Here is a 19236-nt window from a genome sequence, read left to right on the forward strand (position 1 = left end):
ATTTACAAACTCAACAAACAACCAAAAAATAAATAAAAGGGAAAAAACCCCACAAACCCTGTATTTGTATCTAGCAATAGCCTAACGTTGATTAAATTTTCGCTGAATTAATTAGACATAAATACAGCCTCCTGCAGGAGTGAGCCACCGTGGGCATTTTAATGACCCCATAATTCAATTAACCGCCTCCATCAGTTCCATCATTGATTTGTGGAAGAAGAAGGGGGGAAAAAAAGCTGGTGAAAGTTGAATTCTGCAAAGTAGAGCCGGCCTGTAATTGCTCAAGACACAGAGATCGGAGGGAAGAGTGGGGGGTGGCTGGGGGGGAGGGGGGGCTGGGCCGAGGTGGCCGTGTATAAATAGTGTGCTCTCAAATACACAGTCACAACAGCAGGAGTGATCTCACCTCCTCTCCACCCCTTCTATCTATCGCTGCTGCCAGCCTCCAAAACAGAGCGTAATCCGTGAGCGGTGTAGACGGTGAGGCGCGCACACACTGAGAATTCACGGTGGATTTCCCCGACCAGGACCACTACTGACCGACAGAGTCGACCATGGAAGAACTTACGGCATTCGTGTCGAAATCTTTCGATCAGAAAAGCAAGGAGACCAGCAAAGAGAGTATCACGTACAGGGAAGTTTTGGAGAGCGGCTTGACGAGGGCGAGGGAGCTGGGCAGCCCGGAGACAAACCTGCAGGACATAACAGACAGCAACCACTGCCCGGTGCATCTGTTCAAGGACCATGTCGAGCTGGAAAAGGAGAAACTGAAGGACTTTAATGTTTCGAGGGCGACAGAGGGTGAGGCTTTCATTGTAGTTTTAACAAATGTTCCGTGTCATGTCGAGCAAATGTCTCTCAAGTTCAGCTGCCTTGAACTGGGAGCAACATTTTTTTTTGGAAATGCTTTCAAATCCGAATTTCAATAGGGGCTTGAGCGCGTTTGATTAGCGCCTGTTACAGAAAGTTTGCTTTTTATTCTGCTGTTACAGTGGTTATTTTACATAGCAGGAGGCGGGCCCTTCGTCTAAGCATAGTTTTAACTATTTAATGATTGTTTCCAGACATTCATTTAAAATAAAAATCTGTGTTTTTTCCCTGTCTTTTGTTTTTTAGCATATTTAAATATTTTTTAATAATTTATATACATCAGATCTGAGCTGTTTACTAATGAATTTAGCCACATTTGAGTGGCTTTTAACAAGCCTGCTGTGACTGCATGTCAGGCTTCTCTTTTTTAAATTCGGATTTCGGTCAATCATTTTGGTTCTTGGTGATATTTTATAAATCAGACAGTATGGAAAGTAATTTTGGTCTCCTTTTAGATTTATAGCTTGAAGGATTATCCTGCTTTTACAGATTGAACACCCGAAAGCCAATTAAACAGTTTTCACCTGCGATCCAAGACGATCAGTTGACAAAAATCTGAAACTGAACACACTACTAAAATGTGTCTTCCTCTAATAGGTGTTTATAAAGTAGATACAAGTTTCCTTTTAATTTACGAAGTAAATCTGACTTATTTAAGGGGTCAACATGCTACTGTATTATTATGGCCTCGTTCACGTTAAATCCAGCCAGCAGAGATCAAAACTTGTTTTGTCTGCAAGGGATTATTCTGATAAGCATTTATGTAAGAATCAAACGGCTTTCAATTTTAGGGAAAAAAAAAACTGTCAGGAAACTACAAACAGTAAAATGCGACTGAACAGGCCAGTAATTATAGCAGCTGTCGACTCTGTTACTACTAATAGGAATGATAGTGATTTTACAGCATGGCCTGATAAAAAACGGATACATAACCTCAATCAATGCAGCTTCTCGTTTTGATGGTGTGAATTGCAGAAATGTCGTGTTTTAAATAAAAAAGGCAAAGAAAAGAAAAAAGAAATCTCAAGATTAACTTGACTGAAGTAATGAAGTAACCCCTTCTTCATTTCGCCAAAACTTAACTCTGTTCTTTAAGGCTACCCTATAAGTCTTGAATACCATAGTGACGGATTTGCTTGTATAACGGTTCTGACATTACACGCTGACTTATGGAGGCTGGATTTGCAGCCGCAGGCCTCTCCCTTGAAGAAACAGGCTGTGTAATGTTTGTGTGTTGCTATCAAACTGCCTGGCCTAAGGCCCCTATCATGGCCCAGTGATGGGTAGCAGTAATGTGCATAGGTGATGTATTAGTATATGTAGTTGCTTCAACGAGAACGAGGCACTGTGTTCGTGTATCTGCGGCGAGATGAAATGTTAAATGTTGCGTCTGCTTTTTTTCTTCATTCCCGGGCCGTTTAACAGGGATATACGAGTGCAAGGAGAAAAAGGAGGACGTGAAATCCGAGGACGAGGACGCACAGGGCAAACTGAAGCAGCGGCGGAGTCGCACAAACTTCACCTTGGAGCAGCTCAACGAGCTCGAGCGGCTCTTCGACGAGACGCACTACCCGGACGCGTTCATGAGAGAGGAGCTGAGCCAGCGGCTGGGACTGTCTGAGGCCAGAGTGCAGGTGAGAATTGACCTAATAGTCGTTTTTGTGTATGTGTGTCTGATGCAAAGGCAGCTGCCCCTGTTGTGCTTCTGTGTGTTCAACAGAGAAAAAACGTGTTTTTCGATAATATTCCTTCAGGGACCGGTGCCTCCGAAGCGTTTTTTTTGCGCATTGTCTGCTGGTGGCAATATTATTGTTGTGATGCGATTTTCTGGTCCTTCATGGACATTATATGAATTAATGCAGTTCATGTAGGCTTGCGTGAACTGTGCGGTGACGTTGTGCGAGTTATAAATTGTATAATCAGTCCTACAAACACACAAACACACACTGTCATGTAAGAAAAAATAAGTGACAATGCGCCTCAATAAGATGGAAACAAGGCATCATGAATTTATCCTAAAATTAATTAACACTTCGGGAAAATGTGACAATATATATTAAACAAAAGTGCAGCATTTGCCCCTTTTCTTCTTATTGTCTAATTCTAGTTTTAATGTTGCTCCCTCGTGTTGATCATATAGGCCTAAACTTATGTAAACGACACTACCAAATTTTCCCTTTGCGTCCAAAACACGTTTAAAAAAAACCCAGCAATATTATGTTCATAGTTTTGTGACATAGAGACATAATTATGTGTCCTGCAACATTAAGAATTTAAATTAGGAATGGGAAGGGGACAGGCTTAGTCGTTCACATTCAGATTGGCTTCACAAACTGGACTGATAAATGATGCAGCCTCTGTGGCTGAAAAAAACAAAAACCACCGAGTCTGCATAATTTTATAAAACTCCTTTGGGGGGTTTATAAAGTCTCTTGTATCCATCAATATTTCCAGTTCTTTGTGAACTTGTACAGGATCCCCTGTAAAGAGTCATACTTTGCTGGATTTTTTTTAAGAGCCTACAGGACAACTGTGCATTTCAAGATTTGGTGCAGACTTTCACATCAATTCATTTTAGATATATATCTAAATGGAGAGGAATTTCCAGTTGGTTTGTACCCCCTGCGATAGGCTTCAATAATGGAAATGAATAATGCATGTTTAATAAGAAGTTGATTGGTGGCAGTCATTTATGTCAAACTTTGTTAAATTGCTGTAAATCATCCAGGATGTAACCACCATGTGAACTCGCAGCAGTAGGCCTATAGAGCCTAAAACACACGATCCTAACAACCTTGAGGGAAAAAAAACAAACAAAACAAAACACAGAAACAAAACAAAAATAAACAACAACAACAAAAAAATAAGCTCCCCAACAATGATTGAAATGAATGAAGAGCCCGAATGGCTGCTTCAGGGGATGCGCTCTTATGTCAACTCGTATCCCTCCTCATTCTCTTTGTAATATCTGCCACTGGCTTGATGTAGTGTCCCCATAAAAAGAGATTAGAAATAACTCAATTGTGGGCCAACTCTGCCGCTGTTCAGATATATCTAATCGGATGAATAAGCTCCATCATAGAGCTTTATAAGCGCAGCGACTACCATTTTGAGCTGAATACTGTCGGAGTTGGTTGACAGTATAATGCAGCGTAACTCTGCAATCATGGCTAATAAAGTGTGTTCATTAGGGTAATTCCATGGTGTGAATGTAGTTTAGAAAGTCTTTGCAGCCTGAGCGTGTGTGTGTTTCAACAGATCAAATGGACACTGAACACGCAAAAAATCCACTCATCGTGGAAGATAAAACATTGTAAAAGCCTTTGCGGGCTCTCTTTTAGGGCGCCCGGACATGTTTACTCCAGTCACACGCCAGTGAATTGCAGCAGGGTTGTTGCAGGCTGTGAACCTGCGCTCCGAGCAGCTGTCAATGAATCTAATTGAAAGTTATGAGAGCTTGGTGAGGAGCAGGCAGTAATTCAGTTAGGACTAATATCTTTGGGTTTCTGGCGCGCTGCTAAATTAAATGTCATTATTCACTGTCTCTAATAAAAAATCAAAAAGGAAATGAGATTAGGGTATTTGTGAAGCGCATCATTGAGTGGTCCTTAATGAAGAAATAACTGTCTGAACCAGTGTAGTTCACTTTGCTTAACATACTGGAACGTAATTGGAATTGATCTCGGGCCCGTCTAATATTAGCCTTGATTTATCTGAGGGATTACTGTACGTCTATGCAAAATCACCTGGGATTTGCATAAACACCTTTACCACCATTTACCACTATTGTACCGATCACGGCCTAAATGACAACGTCAACTCACAGCGTAAAAGCTTCGTGTAATAATACCAATACTACCTCTATTAGTGATAATAATATATTTTTGTAATAACTCTGGTATTGCTGATATAACGTCTCTTGTCTGATATTCTAACTCCATACTACAGGCTTCTTATTGGAGGACAGAGCGACATATTTGAATTTTCTCGACACTTTCCCCCCTGCCCGCTCCTGCCGCTTCAGTTTCTTGTCAGTTTCCTTCTTTTCTGCCCTGCAGCCCATCGGCACATGGCTGCACGTCGCTCCGCGCGCATCTGAAAACAGCTTCGTGGCACCCTGAGTCATCATCAGTCTGCGCCCTTTGTGGTCGGCGACCGGTCGCTAATTTCGCATCTGTAAAAGATAATCACTGCGGGGTCGAAGGGGAGGGGAGATAATGTTATTCAACGAGTCAAATTAAGCTGATGGTGATTAACAATAGGCCGTAGCCTGGAGCTTCAAAGGCAGTAAGCAAATTGGAAGGTCCTGAACGACTTTTTTTTCTTTCCTTTTTTTTGTTTAAGTGTCTTAAAGACATTTGGACACGGGTTTCTTATAACATTATAGTGGAGTACTGCTGTGTGATAGTTGTAGCCGAGGCTGCTGTTTTATGCAGAGTAAACTCATCTAACTGACATTCTCATGTTCTAATTATACTCCATTGAAATTTACTTTGATGGAGAATTTCAAGTTTACTGTGTTTGATCTCCATTTATGTGTACACACACACACAAAAACACATACATATGCATATATGTATATATATAAAAATATATACATGTATACCTTTTTAGTTTTTTCTCTGCGTTTCCCCCTTTATTCCAAAAATCAATTTATTTAGCATTTTCTGGTCTCATTTTTCTGATCTAATTTATAATCAAGTCATTTTGCATGTTTTATTTGTAATAACAATCGATGGTAAAATTAGAACTGAATAAGATTTAATTTGCTTAGGTGTAAGCTGTGCCTACATTTTCTTGGTTGGTAACAAAAAAACTGGCCCATCTTTTGACTGTAATGATGTTCTAACAATTTGTTGACGGTAGATTGGATTTAAAAAAGCCAACATAGCCAGTATCACTAATACACTTTCTTTCTTCTTTTTCTCAAAACGCAGGTATGGTTTCAGAACAGAAGAGCAAAATGTCGAAAACAAGAAAACCAAATGCACAAAGGTAAATCTCACCTCCTCTAACCGTTTGAATGATCCTACTTGTATTCTCTTATTTAATATTACAATTTGACCAGTTATTTGTAAAATCTCTGATCTCCTCATCTCACATAACAACAACTGTCTGGCTGTCTGACAGACATCTTTCCCTTCTCCCCAGGTGTCATTCTGGGCAGTGGCAGTCACCTTGATGCGTGCAGAGTCGCCCCCTATGTTAATATGGGCGCCCTCCGAATGCCTTTCCAACAGGTAGGCCACATTTCAATATTAGCCGGAGAAGACGGAGATTAAAATGTAAAACAATTGAGTCAGACAAAGCAAGCTTGGAGTGTAGAAAAGTTTTAAACAAATCTGAATATTCTGCATCTTGTAAAGCAGAGGTGAAACCGGTCGGATCTTTAAAATCAGGCCGAGGGAGTGATGTAGCTGTTTGTGTGTTTCTGCGCATTCGTGTTTGGTAAAATTGGCCTCAAAGTAATTGTTCCATAACTACGCATTTACATACATCTTTAAGCAGCTGCAGTATGAGGGTGATGAGAGACTGTGAATATATGTTGGATGGGGATGAAGCGGCTAAGACCTAACCTCCTGGCTTGGTGGAGTGGGATGGATTGTATAGGAAAGAGAGTGGAGAGGTGGACTGAGATTTGATCTGTTTCTATCTACTTTTGCATCCTGACTGCTGTGTTGTCTGCTTGACCCTTGTGAAAAGTAGAGGCCTAATTAAGCCAACAGTGCGGCGGGCGTGAGCACATAAAAGGGATGATGAAAGCAGGGAATGGAGTGGGCTCTGATGGATATTGGCGTTGAGCTGCACTGGCAGGGGTGGAGGCTTGCATACTGAGAGAGGCACGATGCATGAAGCAGAAATTGGCAGAAGGCTTCCAGAGATTCAGATATTACAATGCAGCATATGCATATAAGACAAGTGGATGTCTGGAAATTTGCTCAGATAAGGTTACAACTTGAACCTGCGAGCTTGTGTCCTTCTTTACTCTTTAAAGCTTCTCACGTTTTTGTAAGAGGCAAACTTTCATGCATTTGTCCACAAATTTATACAAAAAGGGCACACACACACACACAGACACACACACACACACACAAACGCACCCCTTAACACACGAACATTTTGAACCTTTCCAACATGTTTTGTCGGCAGCAGATCAATTTCTGTCACAACCCCCAACTGGAATTACTCCACAAAATCAAGTTTCGTATTGGTTTTCCATCATTGCTTCTGCATTTTAATCCAACGTCAGTGCACCACACAGTTGGAAAATCAGTCCCTGCAGAAGTTTGTTACCTGATGGGTAACTAGTACATAAGATTTACTGGAGGTGGGTTTGTTGTTTATAGAGGGTTTTGTTTGGATGCCATTACAGTGCTTAGCAACCATCAATTTGTGGTTCAAAGTAGTTTCCCCTTTCATTTGACAACCTGAGCTCAAGTCATTTTTTTGTCATTTTCATGCCAATTTGAAAAGAAGAAAACTGGAAAAAAAAAAACATTTAGTCAAGTTAAAACTTTGACTTTTTATCGTTCTATTTTGGTTGGAGAAGAAAAGCATGAAATACTTTGGTTTTCCCTCTTCTTCCCGTGGTGTTTGAAACACATGAGAAATGGCAACGGGCTCAGCTCTCTGCCTCTGAAGTAAGCTGATGCTTAATTTTCACCTACTTCTTATAAAATAATTGCCAAGAATGTGAAAACTAATATCCTATGCTCCTTATGGTTTCTGTTTTCCTCTTGACTCAGGAATATGTCTGAATAAATATTTATGACTCCAAATATGTGAATGTCTTTTTAGTGCAAAATTGTTTATTTATGCAATTGAATACATAATCAGGATAACAAGACTGCATATTTCCAAGGGTATAACAGAGTCCTCAGTCTGAATTAAAGAAATCTGTTCTGGGTCCTAGAGAGACTTTGATTCTCAGAGATTAAATTGGATGTGGTGTCTGAGTGCAATGTATGATTCATTAACTTTTAGAATAGCTGACAGGAAAAAAGGACTAAAGCGTAGAGTGCAGCCCTTAACTATTTTCTTAGAAAACACACTGTAAGCAACAGCTTTGAGGGGGTAAAATCTGAGGGCAAATTTAATAGTGTCAGACTGTGAAACCTAAATCCTCAGCCCTCCTCTCACACACATACACACTCACACACGCCTCAGGGACTAATGCTGACAAACTTTATTTTTTGCTGTCCTGCAGGTCCAAGCACAACTCCAGCTAGATGGGGTCACCCACTCCCACCCTCATCTGCACCCTCACCTGGCTGCTCATGCTCCCTACTTGATGTTTCCACCCCCTCCCTTTGGACTACCAATTGCATCCCTCGCCGACTCGGCCTCTGCAGCAGCAGCGGTGGCAGCAGCTGCCAAAAGCAACAGCAAGAATTCGAGCATCGCCGACCTGCGACTCAAGGCAAGAAAACACACCGAGGCTCTGGGACTCTGACCCCACCGGGCTACCCCTCCGCTCGCCTGATGCCCATAATCGCCTCTCACACAAGACTGAGCCTGTGAAAGGGCCGTGACACTCACAGCTAAAACTAAAATAAACAAAAACACTGAGTGAGAATGAAAGAGAGGAACACATACAGAGAGAGGGGAGAGGGAGTGTGTGTGAGAGAGGAAGGGGGAGAACAGTGGAGGAAGAAAATAAAAAAGGAGGAGGGAGCGAGAAATTGTCACAAAACCAGCTGCCAAAACAAACCACTTGTAAAAGGGTAATTAAATACCAATGAAATCACCTTTTACTTTTCGCCCAACAGGCAGGACTTCTGCGGGGCCAGTGGCTCAGTCCACTCCAGGCACAGATCACATCCCAAGGACCATACAAACACATGTGGATGTCTGTCTGAGGGCCAGGCCGGGGGCCCTTAGACCAGAGGACTTTAGAACAAAGCAAACTGACAGGCAGCAGCGGGGCCAAAAGCAGAGCCTCGCTGACGCTGGCTGCCGCCATGTTGACAATGCAAAGTGTTGAGCTTGGTGGAAACAGACCCACACACCACCTCACCGAGACATTGGAACGGCTCTCACCTTCACACCTCGCCCACACCCCACCCGTCACTAGAAAAAAGATGAAAACATTTTTAGAAAAAAAGGCCATATTTGTCTCCAACCACTGTGTTCCCTGCTGCTGCCAAGTGCATGAGCTCTAATAGAGGACCACTCTTGGACTGGTCTCCATCCACACCTGACAAAAATCGCTCAGCCACAGTTTTTAACACTGCCATTCACTTGCCCGCAACCCCTTCAAAGTCAAAGGTCTCCATCAGAGTCCCATATCCTTGTCCTTATGGACTGGACTTGTGCTGTGATGAAAGCAACAATTTCCTATTTCTTTGCTGCGGAGGGGAGAGACAATGTTGTGTGCTGCTGGGCATGTGTCGGCAAGACTTTGTTTGCATTTCTCCTCACAGTGTGCTCTCCTTCTCTCTCTGTGTCTTTATTTCTTTCTTGTTGTGTTGTATTTTGGGTAAAGAATTGAAGATAGCCTTTGCACTTCAGGTCTTGTATGTGGGTGTTTACAAATGGCCCTACAAGCAGATACTACTTTACTAATTGAAAAGTGGGGTGGGGGGGAGTGGGATTTTGATATCGTCATGTGATCAGCAAAAATGACATAATCTTGGATTAAAGGGTATAAAGGGGATTTTTTTTCTTTTCTTCATTTGTAATTCTAAAAATATGAAACACGCATCAGTCAAACTGAAATGCAATGGTGTGCAGTTTAAGTGCAATACTGTAAATAGCAAAAAAAAAGAAAAAAAAGTTAAAAACAGCTAGCAGTTAATCCTCAACAATAAAGAAGCCCGATGATTTTTTTTCCTTTGTTGCTGTTTTTATGCACTGTTGGAGAATTGTATTTCTTTTTCTACGGCAGTGTGATTTTTGTTTTGTTGAAGAAAAGTCACCCCAAATCAGGTGTCATATCTCACATAATTTATATGTATTCAGACAGTTCATAGACATCAAGCACAGCTGTCACATGTTAAAGAAGACATTTAGCACATTTTTGGATACTGCGGAGAGTCGGAAAAGAATATAGTCAAAACTTTACAAACCTAATTTGCTTCTAGATATTGGGAACTATCCATGATCAAATCAACAAATCTGCTCTGAAACCCAAACCAAGCAGTTCTTTTACAACGTCATTAGTTTAATTTTGCATGTGTTTTGTGACTTTTCATCATTAATTTCAGATAATCCAGACTGTACTTTACAAATTGCTCCACACAAAATGCCGAAGACTGAAATTTTGACAACATTTCAAACACTGCTGCGCTAAATATGTAGAGCCATTTCAGGTCTACATACCTCTGACAGTCACCAAACATAATTTTCTATGTTAACAGACCTCCATTTAGAAATGTTTATCTATGTCTCCATTTTAAATTAAACATATGGTTGTTTTATTTATTATTTTGTCTGAAAGTTTATGAAAAGTCGAACTACAATTGTACATTTTTACATGGCTTTGCATTTATTTTTGTATGTTTTTTTTGTGTTGAATTTTAATTAGGAGGTGTGGCAGTAGTGCATTGTTTGCCTAAAAAAAATGTAGCGTGTCAGAGTTTACAAACATTTCAGGGATGGTTGAATTAAACTATACTCCATGGAATTTGTTGTACCCATTAAAATTATTACCATTTCATATGCAAGCATGCCTAAACATGAACCATCGTACAGATTGTTTTATTCCCCTTTTGATTCACAAAATATGAATGTACATCTTGTACAAGTAAACTATCAATAAAGTTATAAATATTTGTACTTGAGTTTTAAAATAATTGTTAGAAGCTGCACAAAAAAACACTTTGGGTTCCAACATAAATTAATTCATGGCTGCTGGGAAAACATACTTTGTAACTTTGAGTACACAAAAACATTAACGACACAATAATCCCTGTAAATTACTTGCAAAGACAATAGTAACCACATTTTAGCTACAGTCAAACACTAATCCTCTTCCACAAGTTCTTGGGCATTTGCTACGTGCCGATTCTCGCTCCCCAGGTCTGACATCCACCATTCTGTGGTGGATGTCAGCAACTGTGCGAATCGGTGTCAGTATCAGTTTAGAGTTGACATTCACGCAGACTCTATGTTAGCCGGCTTAGCTCATCACATCCAATCTGTGCCATACTCCAGCAGAGAAAATTGGGCTGCTACAAACTCCAAATGCAACCTGATTCCCACTGTTTGCCAAACAGACACAGAGTGAAGCGGTATGGAAAGTGGTGCTGCAATGTCGTCAAATAGAAGCAATATGGCTGTAACTGGAGTTTGGCGGAAAAAAAAGAGAAAGCGATAAATCTGAGGCATGCTGATGTATTGTTTTCTGACCGGGATGCTCAAAGATGTTTTGTTTCGATGACAAGCGATTCATTTTGAGCGGTGGATATCAGAAAGCCATGAATTGCGATTTGTTCACCTGCATTTTGAGTTCATACAAAGTTGCATACACCCTCCACTTGTTCTACGCACACATACTAAATTTTGCACATTTAAAATGGTTGGCCTCTTTTTTAAGTATATTAGCTTCCTTTGGGAACCTAATTCCAGATGTGTGTGTGTGTACAAAGTAATTACACCATGTTCTATAGTGCCTTATTGTCTGAAACCCATACACAGAATTAGCCCAAATGGCGTCCTGTTGAGTGCGGTACCCCCAAGAAGGTCGCTGCACGTTTAATTTGTACCTTTTTGCTCATACATCAAGATTGAGTGATATAGTCGCAGACTGATGGCTCTGTATTTACCCGGTGACCCCTCTGGCTGGGGTCTGGTCTGGAAATAACAGCATCCTTTTATGTGTACTAATAATTAGCAAGGCACACACAGCCATCCATCAACCACCAATGAGCCATGGCTGCTTTGTCAACATGCTCAAGCACATAAGCTATTTATGTTGGCCACAAGTAACAAATACACAATAATATATTAATAGAGGGGAGAAGTGAGGGTGTATGCATGTGAGTGTGGGGGCATGTAGTCGAAGCTTGTGCTTGATATTAATTTGAAATCTGCTTTTACCGCTGCATTGCTTTTTGCTAAAATGTTGTTGCCTTGTTTTATAGTTATGGATCCTCAGCTGATTTAATGTTCTTTTTTCTACCAAGATCTGACTTTTTTGCCTTTTTTCTGCCACTCTCAGTCTATCTGCTTTGGGAAGCAAGAAGTCTGAGCCATGGTGCAACACTCCACTAGCCTATCAGAGGTCAAGTGCTCAGGGGTCACGTGAAAATACTTTTATCACATTTCATTCTTATAATCCTCTTTGAAATGTCATACACAACTATGATCAGATGGAATGTGGGCTGTCTCAGCCTCAGCATAAAGCTCTGTGAGGCACAAGTAATGGTGTAAAATGACAGAGCTCACTGGCCAGTAAGACAGTGTATATTTAGCTCAAAGATGTGAAGTTGGAGCTTTTGTCATGCTATATCACAATAACTTGGAGGGCTACATGCAGCGGTAATAACAGTCTGCTCAGTTTAACTGAGAGGATTTTTGTGAAATAACTTTGTGGTTCTTAAATCCCAAGTAAATCCTGTTCCGGCAGTTTCAGTTGTTGCTTGAAGTGAAGCCACCCAGAGAAACCTCAGCTGAAAACAATTGAGCTGAAGTGCTGAAGTCACTCCAGTCGGCCATGGATCAAAGGCCGCCTTTCATCCTAGTTTGTTTGGGCTAGACTTTGGTTTGCTTTGTTGGCTAATGCTCATAAATGTATCTGGAGTCATCAGCAGTACAAAGCTATATTAAAACTAACATTTTAAGTCTGGGTCAACACTTTTTTTCTTTTTTTTTTCACCGTGAAAGTGGAAAGAGTCAAGAATTTAAAGTTCGAAAATAGAGGGTAAAAAACAGTGAGGCATTAGTTCACATTCCGCTCAGCTGTTTATGTTACACTCATTAGCTATTTATTTCCAGTTCAAGCATTCAGCCTGTGTTGTTGTAATCCAAGTAAGAAATCTTGTAAAAACACAACATTTTCGGTCCTATTAATACGTCTATTGGAAGCCAAAACTGAATGCGTCAGCTCCATCTACAAAAACTTTAAAGTATATGTCAAATTGAGAAAATAGAGTTTAAATAGTTGACTTCTGCCATAGTTTTAGTCATATTATTTTGATGTCTTCCATCAACAACCCTTACTCGTTCATCACATACTGTACTAATGCTATGAGGGTGATATTGTTGAAAACAGATACTGTAAGAGATCATGATTTAGCTGTGTTTAGATTGTTTATCTTGGGATTTAATTCCCTCCATAGTTCTGCTTCAACCGAATTTTTAGTGATACAGAGTGTCTTAGCAGCCCTATCCAGTAAGTGTAAAGTATATTTCATATTCTCCTCTGGAATGACCCTCTCTTTGCCTGACGGATCCATTTACAAGTTAGGAAGAGTAGAAGATAATTGACTTAAACAAATGAAAGCCAAGTCAATCTTTATTTTATGTATATTCAAACTAAAAACATTTAAACAACTGTATAATATAATGGCTTTATGACAGTATTATCTTAATTAAAGAGATATTCACCTCATAAAGACTCAGATGTGAATTGGCATATTGAGGCAAGACCTTCATTTAATTCAATTCAATTCAATTCAATTCAATTCAATTCAATTCAATTCAATTCAATTCAATTCAATTCAATTCATTTCAATTCAATTCAATTCAATTCAATTCAATTCAATTCAATTCAATTCAATTCAATTCAATTCAATTCAATTCAATTGTGTTCAATTAATCTTCGACACCAACTTTATCCTGATTAAGGTGGTTAGAGGGCACAAGCCTTTCTCAGCTGTCATGAGATAACATGCAGGGTACATACTGTCCATTACAGGGTCAGCAAAGGGAAAAATAACCAAGAACATACCATTTAACGTAAGATGCAGATGTTTGGACTGTGGAAGGAAGCCGTAGTATCTAGAGAAAACCCATGTAGGCAACGGGGAACATGCAAAACCCCTTCTGCAGAGTCTTATTGCTGTGAGGAGACAATACTAACACCCAAATGTCATTAACCCTCCTAAAGTGAACCCTTCCACCACGATACATTTAGATTCAGTTCTATTTTCTTTGTTCCAAATCACAACATCTCAGGGAGAATTACAAAGTAACTAAACACTTTGACATGTCACAGTAGAAAAAGCATCAGCATAAATGTTGAAATGAAGTATGGTTGAATCCATTTTCAGACCAGCATCAAAGTGTTTTCTATGCAATACATACCAATAAGCCTTTAATAAGCTCACTGAAAAAAGTTTTCCATCTCCTTTGGGCAAGAATAAATTAAAACCAACGTTTTTCACAGATGTTTGGGCAGAAGCTTTATGATAGTAGCATAGAAATTAGAAAAAGTCGTGTCATAACACATACTTTCTTTAAGTATTACACACTTAAACTGAGAAATATAGAAGGCTCGGGGCACAGTTAGAAGACACAGTGAAGACACTGAATGCAGACAGTTGATACATTAAAGGGATAAGCCAGTGGTTTTCATTTTGGAGTCACATTCCCATATAGATATTGGGTTGGTGTTCGCAACCCTTTTGTTGAGAATCACTGCAATAAGTTTTCTTTTCTTCTAAACAAATCATATGTTTTTTCAGACAGTGTGTTTATATTTCTTCTCACTGTGAGGTTTCTGGTGAAAATGTGTCATAGCTATAAGAGGAGCTAATGGCAAAGGACCGCTTCTTCACACTGAAGGGACTAGCACCTAGAGAGGTATAGTTTGAAACGTCTATATATCCTGCATTTGTGAAAGGTTCAGGGGAAAGAACACAAAAGGTATCTTGGAATACAACTTTGAAGCAGTTCTCTAAAATGGCCCTCACAAATAAGAATTCTCATATAACTTTCTGCCCTCTATCCACTTTGTCTGCTTCAATGGTAAAAGTTGTTGCAGGTGACAGAAGAAAACCAGAAAGCTTTCAAAAGAGAATGAGTTCCAGACTTTAAGATAAGAGACTGTGACTAAAAAAGTAAAGAAACGGGTATTTACAGTATGTGGCATAAGGTTATTGTTGATATTTTTATTCAATATTCATGTTTAGAGGGAATTGGAGTGAAAATTAGATGGAAAAACATACAATGACTCAAAGGCAAACACTGCTCTCTATTTATATTTGTGGGATGGAGAATCACCAATCAGTCTAATTTTTCCCAGGAGGATTTGCAGGTCAACATGCTTTTATTGCATTTACATAGAAACTAACATGATAAACTGTTAATAAACCATTATATTGAGCAGTTATTTACATGTATGTGAGTCTTAAAAACAGAAAAAAAATTTAACTTTACAGTTAAAGACAGAAACATTTCTGTAATGAACATCAAAACAAACTCACTTTATGGTACATAGTTCAAATGGAAATCAATAGTAACACTGTGTTACTTTAAGTGTGATGACTTTAGACATTACAATACAACTTTTGTTGTTGTTCATGTTCCTAAGCGCCCTTTGAACTGAGGGCACAGCAAACCTACTGTCAAGAGGCTTCTTTTTCTAAATAGAATGCAAATAAACAAGGCATCATTGTCGTTCTTTTTCCTTTCCTTCATTTCAAATGAAACGTTGTGGATATGGTACAAATAAACAATCAGCAGCAATTTAAAACCGTAATTCATTCTGAGACATCCTCCATTGAAGTGATGACTAACAAACACTTCAGTAGAACTGATTCAAAAAATATGTTTCTTAAAATGTCAAATTTCTTTGCTGGGATTCTGCTTCAAAGCTGTTTCTAATTACAATACTTCAAACCACTATTTAGTCAACAAATTCACCGTGAAAAAATAAATAAATCGTTTCATCTTAATATGATCAATAATTCCAACGAAAGAACAGTTTGATTTCCAGCCAGGCTTCCTGCACCTGAGCTGCATTTCAGTGCAGACAACACTGTCCAGTCCTGCCACATAGAGAATTCAGTCAATCCGGTTCAGCTTGTGAGCACAAACAGTTCAGATTCTGTTCATATTTGCAAAAGATTAATCTAAATGGGAAAGCAAATATGATTAGGTTGAGCAATTGAAACAAATTTCAACAGTAAACGTTTGTGAAGCATCCCAGCAGACCATCACAGTAAATTAAAGAACTATTAGCTTCAGTTACCTCGGACTGCCATGAGATCTCAAACCTACACTCCTCATCTCACTGCCTGCATGTTGCACGCAGGGGGTCCTCAGAGATGTTTTTATGGCATTTGTCACAGGAAGTGAATTAAGTGCTCACCAAAACTCACTAAAAACTGCACTCCGAAGTAACCATATTGCTGAAGCTTTCTAATGAAAAAACTGTAACGACTAGTGTTACACGAAATTTAGCATGTAATAACTCAATAACCGTTCATTTGTGGCTTATCGTCACTTGAAGTTATTTTTGCCTGTAAAAAGGTCAAACAAATCATTTATGTTTTCCAACACACTGTTTCATGATTTCTCAGAGGGCTTTTGTATTTGTGTGGTGCAGAATAAATATGTGTTGGACAGAAACGAAGCTCTGATTTGTTATTAAAGACAGGGGGTTGCACCCTGTTAAAACATTCCGCATCTGACACGGAGCCCATCTTGGACCGTAGTCTTTTGGTAACACCACTCCTTCTTTGGTCCTAATTTGTCAGAACCAACTTGGCCACTGTTGCATATGGTAATTATCATTATATTTAACTGCATTGGCATCTCCAAATATATCCATGAGCTGGCAGTTGGGAAGTTTTTTCTAAAATGCAACACTAAATTCTGAAAATTGTCAATGATTCAAATCTTTGTTTTTGAACGAATCCAAGAATGTATGAAGAAAATGTAACAATGCCAGCAACACACTCCAGCAAAAATATAGACATAGAAAAGCATAGAAAGACAGAAAAGTTTAAAATATACAAATAAAGAGTGTTCTACCATAATCAGAATAATTGGTGAGAGGTGAGGGTTTCAGGGTTTGGTATACTAACAGGATCCACCAAGTCTTAGTCTTTCCAACCAAAGCTGGGTCACTGCTCACCACTTTGTGCCAAACTCAGCTGGAGAAAAGACAGTCAGTGAAAATAGAAATTATATTGAATAAAGGAGTTTGTCTATGTAAAATGAAAAAAAGAAAAGAAAAAAACTCACCAGAGTTTGCTGCTGCATCTGGAAATGTAAACTTAAACTGCATCACGCAAAGAATAAGCAACTAAACAAGTGTGCACACAAACACTGCTGAGTTTTCTGGACTTGAGCTCATCTTAGAAGGACAGAAAAATGGTTGACAATCCAACGTCTGTGATGATCAGTGCCCAAGGCATGGGCATGTGGGAAAGTACCAGGTTTATATTGGAATTATGGAGTCCAGATGTGTCTATCATTGAAAATGTATGACATATTATGAAGAAGAGAATCAGACGATGGCGACCATGGACTGTTGAGCAGCTGAAATTTTATATTCGGCAAGAATAGAGAAAGAATCAAAAATGCCACAATTAGCATCCGTAGTTTACAAAATGATTAAAAAGTATCATTAAAAGAAAGACTGATGTAACACAAAGAGAAATGTTTTTTTTATTTCTTGAGTGTGTTGCTGGAAATACATTTTTAATTTGTTTATATTTTCTAAATAAGATGAAGATGGTCAGTGAAGAAACTCAAAATACTTCTCTATAAATGTTCAAACAAATTGAAAATTACACTACAATTTAGAAACTTTCCATATGCTTAATCAAGGATTGAGGATTGAGGATCAAGAATCCGTAACGATCGAATCAAAGCTGTCATGCTTAGGTTGTTGATAGGTGTTAGAATCTTTTGTTTCCTATGTTCATCAGCACCCACCTTCAAATGCTCAAAAGTGTTTTTACTTTATTCACTTAACAAGAAGAAAACAAGACTGCCTGCCAAGATAACCCTGGTGGGGGATATTATTACCTCACAGAATAATTGGGAAAAGAAATTAGTACAACAAAACAAATCCAAGTTGCTGAAGCTCCTCTGTTGGGCGGTTGGGAGGAGATTTTAGCAGAGGGACCTATAAGTTTGATGCAATCAGACAAAGGATAACTGTTAATAATTTAACAAGAGCAACAACATCTGTACTGGAAGCTCTGTTTCAGTATCTGCTGCAACTCTGAACTCTGATTGTGTTTGGACATAAATGAAAACAACTTTCAGCTTTGGAATCAGGCAAATGAACTGGAGAAATTTGAATAACAGCAGAACATTTCTTATTGTGGTCACATCTATCCAATAACAGAGCTTGTTTGGGGAACTAGTATTCGACTTCAGTCCGCGATTTTGGCTCTCATACTAAAAACGAAATGTGTGAAAACAAGGCAGATAATGACTTTCTGTTGCTTGTCTATACTGAGGAGGTTATGCACAGAATGATCTGATAACAAAATTAAGAACATTTAGTAATGATAATTTATCATGAATTCCCCACATAGAAATCAAATCTGTATGAATATTACCAGTCATTTACCAGTAGTAAATGACTGTAATACTGTACTTGACTGTACTTTTGGTGATGGTGATTAACATATCAAAAGACTTTTGAAACAGCAGATTAACCTGATATGTGGTGCAAAACTAAAAAAAATTGACTTTTTTTTTTATATCACTATAACGTCCTGTACAGCAGTTACTTTGACCAAAAGTGCTGCAATTTCAAGAGCTATGCCAGTAATTTTGGTGGTTACTATTTAGAGAGTAAGACAAATATTGTCTGTATCGCCTGACAAAATGTGACCTTGTGAGTAAAAGGATCCTTCCTGATGTTGAATGACGGTCACTTGCAGCTCAACTCAAAATATGAACCAAAAAGAGAAAACATTCAGTGAGGGGTTGTTGAGAAAATATTTTTAAAGGACTGAAACCAACACAAACTGGGAAAACAGTATAGTTTACAGGTTATTCATCCATTTTCTAATCCAATTCAGGGTCGCGGTGGGGGGCTGGAGCCCATCACAGCTGCCATTGGGCAAGAGCTGGAGTACACCCTGGACAGGTTGCCTTTCCATCACAGGGCCACACAGAGACAAACAATCACACATGCTCACATTCACTCCTAGGGACAATTTAGAGACACCAATTAACCTAACATGCATGTTTTTGGACAGTGGGAGGAAGCCAGAGTACCCAGAGAGAAGCCATGCATACACGGGGAAAACACAGGAACTGAACCTAGAAGCCACTTGCTGTGAGGCTATGGTGCTAACCACAACACCACTGTGCAGCCCCAGATTACAGGTTAATTTAAAAAAAAAAAAATCAGCAGCCCAGTATGTTTCATCTTCACTTCTGAGATGTAATAAATAGCTAAAAAGATCCATACACAGACTTTGGCAGTTAGATATTATACAGTACATAGAA

General features: G+C 39.2%; 1 protein-coding gene across 1 annotated transcript; it reads left to right on the forward strand.

Moving 5' to 3' along the window:
* Window positions 1-390: 390 nt before the first annotated feature.
* shox (shox homeobox) lies at window positions 391-10647 on the forward strand. Its single transcript, XM_072396591.1, is given in 7 exon segments — window positions 391-801; window positions 2296-2504; window positions 5808-5865; window positions 6022-6110; window positions 8078-8137; window positions 8140-8290; window positions 8640-10647. Coding segments are annotated over 7 exon segments (1029 nt in total). The 5' UTR covers window positions 391-554; the 3' UTR covers window positions 8855-10647.
* Window positions 10648-19236: the final 8589 nt, after the last annotated feature.

Source organism: Leuresthes tenuis, unplaced genomic scaffold (genome assembly GCF_036924035.1).
Source record: "Leuresthes tenuis unplaced genomic scaffold, fLeuTen1.0.hap1 SCAF_12, whole genome shotgun sequence".
NCBI lineage: Eukaryota > Metazoa > Chordata > Actinopteri > Atheriniformes > Atherinopsidae > Leuresthes > Leuresthes tenuis.